This window comes from Erinaceus europaeus, chromosome 12, assembly GCF_950295315.1.
Source record: "Erinaceus europaeus chromosome 12, mEriEur2.1, whole genome shotgun sequence".
NCBI lineage: Eukaryota > Metazoa > Chordata > Mammalia > Eulipotyphla > Erinaceidae > Erinaceus > Erinaceus europaeus.
Genome location: NC_080173.1, coordinates 82,717,203 through 82,730,658, shown reverse-complemented (window position 1 = coordinate 82,730,658; position 13,456 = coordinate 82,717,203). Strand labels below are relative to the sequence as shown.

At 43.8% G+C, this 13,456-nt stretch overlaps 1 protein-coding gene across 1 annotated transcript in view; it reads right to left on the bottom strand.

Annotated features, from left to right (window-relative positions):
- Positions 1-9,110: 9,110 nt before the first annotated feature.
- Positions 9,111-13,456, bottom strand: part of LOC103111795 (tektin-1) — a 15,089-nt gene continuing 10,743 nt past the window's right edge. Inside the window, exon 5 of the mRNA XM_060204902.1 lies at positions 9,111-9,132. Within this exon, the coding sequence (XP_060060885.1) occupies positions 9,111-9,132 (22 nt within the window). The remainder of the gene's footprint in view (positions 9,133-13,456) is intronic.

Sequence of the window (13,456 nt, the reverse complement as noted above, 5' to 3'; positions counted from 1 at the left end):
AAAAAAAAAAAAAGGAAGAAAGAAAATGAGAAAGAATTGAGGCAAAGCAAGTGAAGAGGTGGTGCTGCGGATAAAGCACTGGACTCTCAAGCATGAGGTTGAGACTTCCATCCTTGGCATCTCACAGTGAGTCTCCCCTCCCTGTCATTCATATGAATGAATAAATAAACCTTTAAAAGCAACAACCAAAGTAAAATAAAATGTTTCAGATTTGGCAATATGAAACGAATTGATTGCCAGAAGACCTACACTACAAAACAGTGCTTTATGTTAAACAGAAATGAGAGTAAAGGGAACCTTGAGTTTTCAATTAAAAACTCTAGCTCAGGTAAACTTCCTGTTAACAATCAAACCCTAATGTGTTGGGGTGATGGAGCATCCCTAAGGACATGGAATTTTTTCTGTTTTGGGGCTTACCAGGCCATACAGTGATAATTCCAGCATATAGGACACAAAGGTAGAGAGGGCAGTATGTGGTCCTGTCCAGTTGCAAAGTTTCTATATTTTACATGACATGACAAGCTAACTGTAATAGTCCATGAAAAATAAGAATTTGTATCATGATTGTACTAGTTTCCAATGGCTGGTGTAATAAATGATTACAGAATTTGTGGTTTAAATAGTGCATGCTTATTCTTTTACAGTTGTGGACGTTTGGGCCCATACTTAAGAAAAAAACCAAAATGTGGGCTCAGAAGGTTCTCAGGAGAATCCATTTCCTTTTCTTGTTCAACTTTTATAGCTGTGTTCCTTGGCTTGTGGACCCTTCATCTTCTACCTCCAGTGAGAGTATCTTTCAATCTCTCTCTCTCTCTCTCTGTTTTTTTTATATTTATTTATTTATTACCTTTTGTTGCCCTTGTTGTTTCATTGTTATAGTTATTATTGTTGTCATCATTGTTGGATAGAACAGAGAGAAATAGAGAGACAGAGAGAAGACAGAAGACAGAGAGAGAGAGAGGAAGATAGACACCTGCAGACTGGCTTCACTGCCTGTGAAGTGACTCCCCTGCAGGTGGGGAGCTAGGGCTCTAACTAGGTCCTTCAGCCAGTCCTTGCACTTTGCACCATGTGCGCTTAACCCGCTGCACTACCACTGGACTCCCCCTCTCTCTGTGTTTTGTTACAACATCATTTTCTTCTCTTCTGTCTCACTAGTTAGATCTCCTTAAGCTTCTGCTTTATAGAAATAATTGTGATGACATTTAGAATCCATGAAGATCCATACCAAGATCACATCTGCAAAGTTCCTTCCCCAATAAAGATCACACTCCCAGGTTCCAGAAATCAGACCTAAATATCAACCTACCACAGTCATCTCTACAGCAACAACTTAAAAATATTGCTAAAATTAGATACAGCTGAGAGACTGAGAATAAATTAAAGGAGGGTTCTAAAAAAATACAATCCAAAAAGGACAACAAAGAAGGTCTAAAGGGAAAAAATAAAAATATAAAAAAAAGACAATAAAGAGGCAGATCTAAATTCAATGGACTCAATATTCACTGTAAATGCTAATTTGTTAAGCTTTCCTACTAAAAGATGGAAGCAGAGCATCTCTCAACCTCTCACTTTCTGGGGAAAAGGAAGAGATCATCCCTTTTGTTACATCAACATAAAACAGCTAGGGTGCTATTTCATTTAGGTGTCTATCCAAATACAATGTGGCATTCCACTCCAGTATGCACACTTTTAGTTTGTATCTCATTCCCAACACACACACACACACCACACACACACACACACACACGCACACACACTCACACACACACACACACTCCCCTAGTCTTGCCTTTTTATTAAATTAATCTGACTTCATCACCCCAGTTAAAATGGATCATAGCCTTCCACTCACCTCCATGAGTGACATCATATCTTAATGTTTACAAGTTCAATTGCATTCATATCTTTCAGGCCAGTTTCATTTCTTTAGGTTATGAGCTCTCTGAAAGGAGAAAATTTACTTTATTTTTGAGCCAAGTATATCTAGGTAATCTGTCAAATTAATTCATTAATAAAAGAAAGTGAAAAATATGGAAGTGTATGCCCTACCTTGTCTATCTTATAATAACAAACTTGGATAAGGTAATATTTTCAACCCCAATAATGTCTCTATTTTATAAAGTAATTTCTTACTGTGGTCTGGGAGGTAGTGCAGTTGATAGGGCATTGGACTCTCAAGCGTGAGATCCTGAGTTCACTCCCCGGCAGCACATGTACTTTCTCTCTCTCCTTCTATCTTTCTCATTAATAAACAAATAAAATCTTTAAAAAAAAATAGTTCACCAGGATGTAGCTTTGCATGAGTGTTTTTTTTTTTTACAAAAGTAATTTCTCAGTAACTTGACAGAGTGCCTTCCCCACCTCACCGCCAAATCAATACTGACACATTGACTCAGATAAATTAATAGTCCTTTTTCATTCACTTCTAGAGAAGAAATAAGGCCAGAGATCAGTGGAAAAACTGATGCCTACAACCTCTCCCATGAGTGATTTTTTTACACTTCTATGATAAATGTTAAGGAACAATGAATGTTTCTTTAGTTTTTATCTTTTTGAAGATCTATGTTGAACTACACTTTGCCCTCTGGGTGGTGGTAGTGGGGAACCCTGTGTTATGTTGTTGAGAAAAAAAAATACTGTGATGAACTGCTTAAAGTCTACCAGCCAACTCTCTGGAGGTTGGGGGAAGTGTCCTGATGTGTAGGGTTTGCTCATTTCTGGGGTATAAATACTTCCACCATGATGATTTTCAAAGCACCCTTTAGATTTCATAAGTGGGAAAATGAGGCCTGGGATAGATAGATAGATAGTTAGATAGATAGATAGGCAGGGGAGACTTCTAGGAAGTATGGCCATGGAATAACTGGGATCGATCGCATCTCTTGACAAAACAACAAATAAATACAACAAGAGACCCAACTGAAGTCATAATCTACAGCTGAAAGTTCTACAACCTCAAGTGGGTGCTTGTGTGCAATTGGAGTGAAAAGGGGTGTGGGTTGAAGAACAGCAAAGTCAAATCAGAGCTCTGGGTGGCATGGGCATTATCTGCACCATTTTGCCTATTTCACTTTTTTTTTTTTTAATTTTATTAGTAGCTCGAGACAGAGAGAAATTGAGAGAGGAGGAGGAGATAGAGAGGAAGAGAAACAGCTGCAGACCTGCTTCACCACTCGTGAAGCTTTCCCCCTGCAGGTGGGGACCAGGACTAAAACCTTGGACATTGTGCTCTGTAACATGAGAGCTCTACCAGGTACACCACCACCTGGTCCCTGATTTCACTTTAAGCACAGCAAGCAAGTTACATTGTTCCTAGTGCCAGAAGAAAAGAGACAGGGGCTCAAAAACTCTCAATCTTTGCCTGGGGGTGGGGTGGGGGGAACTAGCCTTCTGAATTTAAGGTATGGACACAACACAATAGGGTATTTGTGAGCACAAGACAGCCCAAAGCAACCCCCACCCCCTCTGACCCCCCAGCCCCGGCTCATGCCACCTGTTGCAGATCATACCAACAAGAGAAACCTAGAGATCACAATAGCACCACCTGCGGGCCATCAATAACCAGCACAAAAAATGCACAATTGGAGAAACAGAACTAAACAGCCAGCCATGCCATATCAGCCAGACAGAAATAAAACAGAGGAAATCCAAGGAATTACAGATTTAGAGATTCTCTCAGAGACAGACTACACAGAGCTCATTATGAGGACTCTCCAAGAATTTAAGCAAGAATTAAAAGAGCATTTTACTATGGAATTAAACACACACAAGAGAGGAACTTACAACAGAGCTTACTAAGAATCTTCAAACCTTGAAAGAAGAACGTCAATCAGAACTCACTAAGCAGTTAGGAAGCATGAAAGAAAATTTTCAAACAGAACTCCAGGGAGTAAAAGACACTCTAACTGCAATCCATGCCCAGGTATAAGGGTTAGGAAGTAGATCCATATATTCAGAAGAAATAATCTCCAATCTAGAGGATACCTGCTCTTTCAATTCAAAGATGAGGGAAAGGAATGGTTCAGAAAAATTGAAGCATCTCTTTGTGAAATTGCAGACTCCTTCAAAAGAGCAAATATAAGAGTGACAGGTATATCTGAAGAGGAGGACAAGGCCAAAGGCCCAGAGTTCATTTTCAGAGCAATTTTAGCTGAGAACTTCCCTCACTTAGGAAACCCTCAGAATATTCTCATTCAAGAGGCAGAACAATCACCCAGATTTATAAATACAAAAAGACCAACGCCAAGGCACATTATTGTAAAACTATCAAAAGTCAACAACAAGGAAAAAATTTTGCTGGCTGCTAGGGAAAGGAAAGAAGTTACATACAAATGCAGAGCTATAAGACTTTCATCAGATTTCTCTTCTAAAGCTCTAGAGGCAAGAAGAGAGTGGAGTGACATATTCAGAGCTCTAAAGGAGAGGGAATTCCAGCCATGAATACTGTATCCTGCAAAATTATCCTTCAAATATGAGGGAGAAATAAAGGTTTTCTCAAATATTCAAGAATTAAAGAGATTTGCCACAATCAGACCCACCTTACAAGAACTACTGAACCAAGTCCCACAAGAAAGGAGGAAGCAAAGGAGTACACAACCGTGACACCAACCTGACTCCCCAGACAAACGACCTCACCATTGTGTCCTGGAGCCCCACCTCTCCAGAGCCCCACCCCACTAGGGAAAGATAGGGACAGGCTGGGAGTATGAACCAACCTTCCAATGCCCATGTTCAGTGGAGAAGCAATTATAGAAGCCAGACCTCCCACCTTCTGCACCCCATAATGACCCTGGGTCCATGCTCCCAGAGACATAAAGAATAAGAAAGCTTCCAATGGAGGGGATGGGATATGGAGTTGTGGTGGGAAATGTGTGGAATTTCACCTCTCTTATTCTATGGTTTTGTCAATATTTTCTATTTTTAATTTTATAAATAAATTAATTTTTAAAAAATAAAGCCTAAAAAAAAAAAGATAGCTAGCCAGACAGCTGCAGCACTGTTTGACCACTTGTGAAGCATTCTCCCTGCAGGTGGCTTGAACCCAAGTCCTTGTGCATGGTAACATGTGTGGTCAACCACATATACCACAGCTTAGCCCCAGAAGCTTCTAATTTTAGAAACAAAAAACACTTATTACTTTTTCTCTTTCTTTCTTTCTTTCTTTCTTTCTGTCTGTCTGTCTGTCTGTCTGTCTTTCTTTCTTTCTTCCTTTCTTCTCTTCTTTCTTCCCTTCTCCCTTCTTTTTTTCCCTTGTTACTAGGGCTTCACTACTCCAGATTGACTTTTTCAGATAGAAACAGAGAGATAGAAGGAGAAGGTAAGAAGATAAGAAACCATAGCACTGAAACTTCCTCTAGTGTGCAGGGCTGGGCTCAAACCTGGGCCACTTACATGGCAAAGCCAGAGAATTATCCAAGTGAGCTATCTTGCCAGCCTGACATATCATTCTCTAAAGGGACAGCTCACCACCGGGGCTTATTCATGCATGGTAATGTTGCACTTTCTTCTGACAGCAAAAAGATGTTGACGGTTTGGACTTTTTTTTTCCTTTTAAAAATAGAGCTGGAAGAGAGGCAAAAAAGGATGGATGGAGGGAGAGAGAGAGAGAGAGAAAGAGAGAGAGAGGCCATGGAACTGAAGTTTCCCTCAATACAGTGCAGTCACATACATGACTCAGGTCTGAGTTTCTGGACTATTTTCTTTCAGTGCTTCCCTCAGGAGGGACAAGAATAGACTTGATGTGCAAATGCATTCATCCTGTGCTCTACTAGATTTGGCAACAGCTCATACCTTCATACCTGAGGCTCCAAGCAAGGTCCCAGTTTCGATCTCTCATACCATCATAAATTAGAGCTCAGCTGTGCTCTGGTGGTAATAATAATAATAATAATAATAATAATAACAATAATAATAAGCAAACGAACAACACCTACCCAAAAGTCACCTGTGAAAGGGAGAATCCCCCTGCCCCCCTACACCTGAAATATCCTTCACTATCTTTCTCTTCTTCTCTCTCCATTTCTCTCTGTCCTGTCCAACAATGACAACATCAATAACTACAACAATAAAACAACAAGGACAACAAAAGGGAATAAATAAAAATATATAAAATAAAAAAATTAAAATTAAAAAAAAAGAAGAGCTGTGATTGATGGTTGAATAAAGAGAAGTAGGGGTTGTCCAGGCTTTAACCAAGAAAAAGAGCTGAGTGTGTGACCCTAGACCTCTGACAGAAGGCAGGGAAGGGCAAAGTGCTTGGACCACTTGGACACAAAGCCATGGAGCTGCCACTTCTTGCCTGAGAGACTAATGACAAGTTTCCTCCTCTTTGCGTGCCAGCCAAGCAGGCACCGGCAGGGCATCCCCTGACTCTGCTAGCCAGCCAGGCCTGAGTCTGCCCCAAACACAACCCCAGATATCAACCCAGGTTTGAATACCATCCAGAGACTAGTCATTTCGTGCAATTGCATGTGGTCTGCAAAAACAAACTCCCGCCTAGCCGTAGTACTCAGTGATCGTGTCTCCCAGGACTCAGGCCCACTCTGACCACACACTCTTCCCAAAGGCACAGCAGAAGTGTGCACAGCTCCACCATGTAATTTTTGTCTGGGAAGTGAAATTGCTTTGTCATGACATCATTCTTCCTTAGCGTTATGACCCCTTGAAGGAGTAGAGACTGATGAAGTTCCCTTCTCTGAAAGCCAGCTATTCAAAATAACCTTCTTTTAATGTTCTCTCCTATCCTTCAAGACCGTGTATAATTTTAACAAGCATTTTTCTCTTTCTGTCCTTAAAACAGCATATCAAGTGACAGGGAGATGGGGCCAACAGGGCACCCGGTTGTGTACACTCATTACCATGTGAGACCACCCAGGTCAAACCTGCCCCACTTCCTCTCCAGTTCCCACCTGCAGGGAGGAAGCTTCAGGAGAAGAGAAGTAGGGCTACAGGTCTCTCTCTCTCTGTCTCTCTTTCTCTTCCCCCTCAATTTCCTTCTGTCTTATCAAATAAAAGAGGGGGGGAAATAGGAAAACCTACCACTGGGGGCAGTGGTAGGTTCACTGTATAGGCACACAGCCCCAGCAAAAAAAATAAATAAATAAAAGCCAGGAAGATAACTGTTAAAACACCCACCAACATGCCTGAGGCTCCAGAGGACAGGGGTTCAATTCCTGACACCACCTTATGTTAGAGCTGAGCATTGCCCTGGTCTCCCTCTCTCTCTCTCTCTTCTCCTCCCTCCTCTCTTACAATAAATTAATTAAAAAAAATCAGTGTCAGGGGAGTTGGGCAGTAGTGCAGTTGTTAAGCGCATATGGCGCAAAGCACAAGGACCAGAGTAAGGATGCCAGTTTGAGCACCCTGCTCCCCACCTGTAGGGGGGTCACTTCACAAGCGGTGAAGCAGGTCTACAGGTGTCTCTCCCCCTCTCTGTCTTCCCCTCTTCTCTCCATTTCTCTCTGTCCTATCTAACAACGACAACATCAATAACAACAATAATAACTACAACAACAAAACAACAAGAGCAACAAAAGGGAATAAATAAAAAATAAATATTAAAAAATTATTTAAAAAATCAGTGTCAGTTTGGGCGGTGATGCACCCGTTAAGCACACATAGTATGAAACGAAAGGATCTGGGTTCAAGCCCCTGCTCCCTACCTGCAGGGGGGATGCTTCATGAGGGATGAAGCAGGTTTGCATGTGTCTCTTTCTCTTTCCCTCGCTACCTCCCCTCTCCTGTCAATTTCTCTCCGTCCTGTTCAATAAAATGGGGAAGGGGAAAAGGTCACCAGGAGCAGTGCATTTGTAGTGCCTGCATCAAGCCCCACTAATAACCTAGAGGCAAACAAACAAACAAACAACAACACAAAAAATCCCAGTGCCTGGGGGTATGACTATTCTCGAGTTTCCACTTATTCTTGTCCTCTCCCAGTGAGCAGCTAAACCACATCTGAGGAAACGGCTCCTCTGACAACCCTTAGGCCCCTCACCAGCCCAGAAGCCTGACACAAAGAGATTGCTGGAAACCCTTGATGGCTGCCAAGCGGGCCACCAGTGTCTGAAAAAGAACACACACAACAAAGCATTTCTCTTCTTTTTTTTTTTTTCCTTTTATGGGAGGGGCTGAGGAGGGGTTGGTGGCCAGCCAGAGAGAGAGATGGCTGAATGATGAAATCGTGCAAGCCCACAGCAGTGATTCACATCTTGGTGGGAAGGAACAGGGGCAGGCTTTTGTGTCAAGCAGAATGCAGCTAGTCAAAAATAGCTCATGGCTCAGCAGTGGGCATGGGAACCAAACAGAAATTTTGCTGTCTCTGAAACTTATTTGTTTAAGGAAAGTATATGTGTGTGTTAGGTATGTAAGTCATCTTTTTTTTTCTTTCTTTTTTTAAAAATATTTTTTAATATTTATTTTTAATTTTTTTTGTATTTATTTATTCCCTTTTGTTGCCCTTGTTGTTTTATTGTTGTAGTTATTATTGTTGTTGATGTCGTCGTTGTTGGATAGGACAGAGCGAAATGGAGAGAGGAGGGGAAGACAGAGACGGGGAGAGAAAGAGAGACACCTGTAGACCTGCTTCACCACCTGTGAAGGCTCCCCTGCGGATGAGGAGCCCAGGGCTCCAACCGGGATCCTTATTCCGGTTCTTGCGCTTCATGTCACCTATGCTTAATCCTCTGCGCCACTGCCCGACTCCCTATAAGTCATCTTTTAAAATCACAAAAAGATGGTCATCACAGTTGCTTAGAGAGCCCTGAGGTTCCTGTAAGGAGGCTTCTAACTTCTGCTCTTCTTCTTCTAGCGTTTGCCCTTCTTCCGTAGCCAGTCAACAGCGTCAGGTTGAGCCTGATGTCTGCTTGTTGCTGGCTTTGAAAGTGACTGGGATCCATGTGGATTCAGTCGGCTAGGGAGGATCGTCAGTTTCCCCAATAAATGGGTACTCACGGGATGCACCACGAGAAGGTCGATCCAATGCATCCCACTTCTGCTCTAATAACTGCACACACGCACCGCACCCTTCACAGCTATTGAGGTCAGCTAGCGTCCACCTGTCCTCTGCTCACAGCTGTGTCCTGCTGGCTCCTAGGCCCAAAGCTCAGGTCTCACAAGCAGAAGATGATGACTCTGAAAGAAGATGGTAGAGGGGGTGGTGAATCTCCAATCTCTTACATCTGTGGTGGTGGGGGTGAGCTGGGCAAAAAACATTAACAATGTTTCACTGACAGGTGAGGGTGAGGGATGGAATAGGGATGAGACAGCTGGGAAAGAGAAAACATCTTGGGAGAAAACAGATGCAGATGAAAATACACAATTTCTAGTTCATTTCTAGTTCTCTCTTTATTATTATTTATTTATTTATTATTGTCAGCAGGCTTATCTCGAGCTCAGTGTCTGCATGACAAATCTACTGTTCCTGGAAGCCTTACCTCGCCCCGCCCCGCCTCGCCCCGCCCCGCCCCGCCTCGCCCCGCCCCGCCCCGCCTCGCCCCGCCCCGCCCCGCCTCGCCCCGCCCCTCCCCGCCCCGCCTCGTCTCGCCTCGCCTCGCCTCGCCTCGCCTTGTCCTCCCCTTGCCTTCCTTTTCTTTCCTTTCCTTTACCAGAGCACTGCTCCGCTCTAGCTTATAGTGGTTGGGGGTGGGGGTGGGGGATGAACCTGGTACTTCAGAGTCTCAGTCATGAGAGTCTTTTTGCGTAACCATTATGCTATCTACCCTGGCTCCCGTTCTTTTTTAATTTGAGAGGACAGGAAGAAATTGAGAGAGGAGAGGGAGATAGAGAGGATGAGAGAAATAGAGACAGCTGCAGCACTGCTTCACCATTCATGACACTTCTCTCTTGCAGGTGGGGGCTGGCAGCTTGAACCTGGGTCCTTCCGCATGGTTACATGAGCACTCAACCAGGTGCACCACCACCTGGCCCCCTATACAAGTTTATTTCAAATTGCAGTCCCATACCCCATAGCATTGACTTCTAACATGTATATATATATATATATTATTGGATAGAAACAGAGAGAAATTGATCAGGGAGGGGGAGATAGAGAGGGATAAAGACAGAGACACCTGCAGCACTGTTGTACCACTTGTGAAGCTTTTCCTCTGCAGGTGGGGACCAGGGGTTTGAACCTGGGTCCTTGTGCACTGTAATGTGAGCACATAAGCAGGTGCGCCACCACTTGGCCCCATGACTCCTGCCTTCTGGCATGGCTCCTTATGCATCCCTCTTGCCATTTCTCACCCCTTCCGTTCTGGGATATCTCAGTAGGGAACACCTGCTATGTGAAAGCTCTTTGGTTCTTTCAGTATTGCTGATAATCACAAGCCTGCCTGGAGATCGACAGGTGTGGGTGGCAAGAGCCAGGCATTCAGTCATTTGGCCAGCTGATGGGAGTCAGGAGGCTAACTAGGGCCTCTGACTCTGGACCCAGTGCTCCTGCCAGCCAGCTGTCAAGTAAACTGGCTGTCTTGCTCAGGTTCATCAGCATCTCCCTTGGGGTCCATCAGTTAGAGTGGTTCACAGAACTCGGGAAACCCATTCACTCACTAGCTTACCCATGTACTGTAACACAATACATCTCAGGAGAAGCTGACTGCAAGACATGCTCAGGGCAAAATATGAGGACAGGGTATGCAATTTCATGTTCTTTTAATTTTTTTTAATATTTTATTTATTTTCCATTTTGTTGCCCTTGTTTTTTTAAAATTTATTATTATCTTTATTTATTGGCTAGAGACAGCCAGAAATCAAAAGGGTGGGGGGTGATAGAGAGGGAGAGAGAGAGACACCTGCAGCCCTGCTTCACCACTCGAAAAGCTTTCCCCCTGCAGGTGGGGACCGGGGTCTTGAACCCGGGTCCTTGCACATTGTAATACATGCGCTCAACCAGGAGTGCCACCACCCGGCCCCTGCCCTTGTTGTTTTATTGTTGTAGTTACTATTGTTGTTGTCGTTGTTGGATAAGACAGAGAGAAATGGAGAGAGGAGGGGAAGACAGAGAGGAGGAGAGAAAGATAGACACCTGCAGACCTGCTTCACCGCCTGTGAAGCGACTCCCCTGCAGTTGGGGAGCCGGGATTCGAACCAGGATCCTTATGCCGGTCCTTGTGCTTTGCGCCACCTGCGCTTAACCTGCTGCGCTACAGCCCGACTCCCTATTTATTTTTTTTAATCAACATCTTTACTTATTGGATAGAGATAGCCAGAAATAGAGAGGAAATGGGGAGATAAAGAGGGAGAGAGAGAGAGACCACAGCACTGCTTCACCACTTGCAAAAGATTTCCCTCTGCAGGTGGGAACCGGGCTCTCGAACCTGGGTCCTCTTGCATTGATTGTCATGTGCGCTCAACCAGGTGCCCTGTCACCCGGCCCCCATGGAACTTATGTTCTTTCTTCCAACACCTCAGTGTGTTGTTCTCCAACTGGGAAGCTCTCTGTGCTCTCAACCTCATGGGCTTTTATGGAGGTTTCTTTACTGGGCAGAGTTAATTAACACACAGCCCAGCAGAGATTAAACTCCAATACTAGTGCCTCTCCCCTCCCTGGAGGCCTGGCTGGTTCTCCAGGCAACTAGCCCCACCCATGGTTGCTTCCCAAAGATAACTCCATTCACAAAATGTGACACCGTTCTAAGTACCATGTGCTAACCCACTGTGCCACTGGAGCTCCCACACTCAGGAGACTCAGCAGTCAGGAGACAAGTGTTTGGGGAGCCAGGAATAAGTACAGTTTCACAAGAATTGTCTCACCCTCTGAATTTCATCCCTCACTAAGGTGGTTCAGAGCCCTGTCAGCACAGCTGCTTGGTTCTGGGGGCTGGAAAAGCTCTGAGGACACCCAGGAAGGATACACACTAGAGTGTGTCTACCAGGCAGGTCCTAGGGGGCTGCAAACAGCCTCCACATCTGTTCCCACTTCCCCAAGGCACCCTGTCACAGACCACCACTCTTCTCACCCTGCCTGCTATCCTATACCAGGCAGACCTGATGAGCTCACGTGCATAGCATACTCACGGAAGCTGAAAGTAAATGAGAATGTCTAGGTAAATGAAATTGTAAAGCCACAATCACCAGTGTCTTAGTTGAGCTATTAACCAATAAAAGTTAATACTGAAGCTTAGGAAAGCTAGTCCTCATCTTTAAGAACAATACTCGGAGAAGTAGAAATATGCATTAAGGAAGTAAAACCACTGTACTTAGTGAAGTAATTAAGGAGGTGAAAGACAACCCCCAGATGGTCTGGCTCATATGTAGAGCACAGAGAATTCAAACACATGAACTTGCAAAACAAACAAGAAAGCAAAGTAAGCAAACTGTCTCTAGGACTTTGTGAGAACTATGGCGATTATCACTGGGGCAGGTTGGGGGCATATAACTTTAGTGGTGGGGGGCCAAGTGGTGGTGCACTTGTTATATATCCTTGTAATTTTATAATCCTGCAAACCGTTAATAAAACTTTTTCAAAGGAAATTTGCATTACATTTCCCAATTTTTTTCAACATGAAGCATATTATATTGAAATGTCTCTAGAGAAGTTTCAGTTATTTGCAAAATTTTCAAGTCTCCCAAGCCATTAAATGTTTCATCTTTTTTTTTTTCTCCCTTTCAGGGTTATTGCTGGGGCTCTGTGCCTGCAGTATGAATCCACTAATCCTGGAGGCCATCTTTTCTCCATTGTTGTTGTTGCCACTCTTGTTGGATAGAACAGAGGGAAATTGAAAGAGGAGGGGGAGACATAGATGGGGAGAGAAAGACAGGCACCTGAAGACCTGGTTCACTGCTTGCAAACCAACCCCTTTGCAACCAGGGGTCCCGCCAGGGGCTTAGATGGGGATCCTTGTACTTTGCACTATGCGCACTTAACTCAGAGCGCTACCACCTGACCCGCTCATCATTTTAATTTAAGTAATTGCATCCTGTTTTTCTTTCTTTTTAAAAAATTTATTTATTTATTTATTTATTATTGGATAGAGACAGAAAGAAGTTGAGAGGGGAGGGCGAGAGAGGGAGAGGGAGAGGGAGACACACCTGCAGCACTGCTTCACCACTCATGAAGCTTTCTCCCTGCAGGTGGGGACCAGGGGACTGAACCTGGGTCCTTGTGCACTGTAATGTGTGCACTAAAGCAGGTGTGCCACTGCCGGGTCCCTGCATCCTGCTTTTCCCTGTGGAAATAACACAAGTACACAAACCAAAATTATATATTAACTTGATTGACTGTACATTTATAATTTTGGGTATGTGCTTCCTTTAACAGGCGTGACAATCAAACCTCTGTGTCAATGCATCAGATTTTTATGATTTTCTCTGGAGTATCTGTTTAAAATGCTGGCTCAAGGAGTGGAAACAGCCTAACTGCTCATCAATAGGTGACTGGGTAAAGAAATTATGGGATATTTACTCAGGGCAACTTTACCCTTCAACTTAAAAAGATGATATTGTGCCCTTTGGG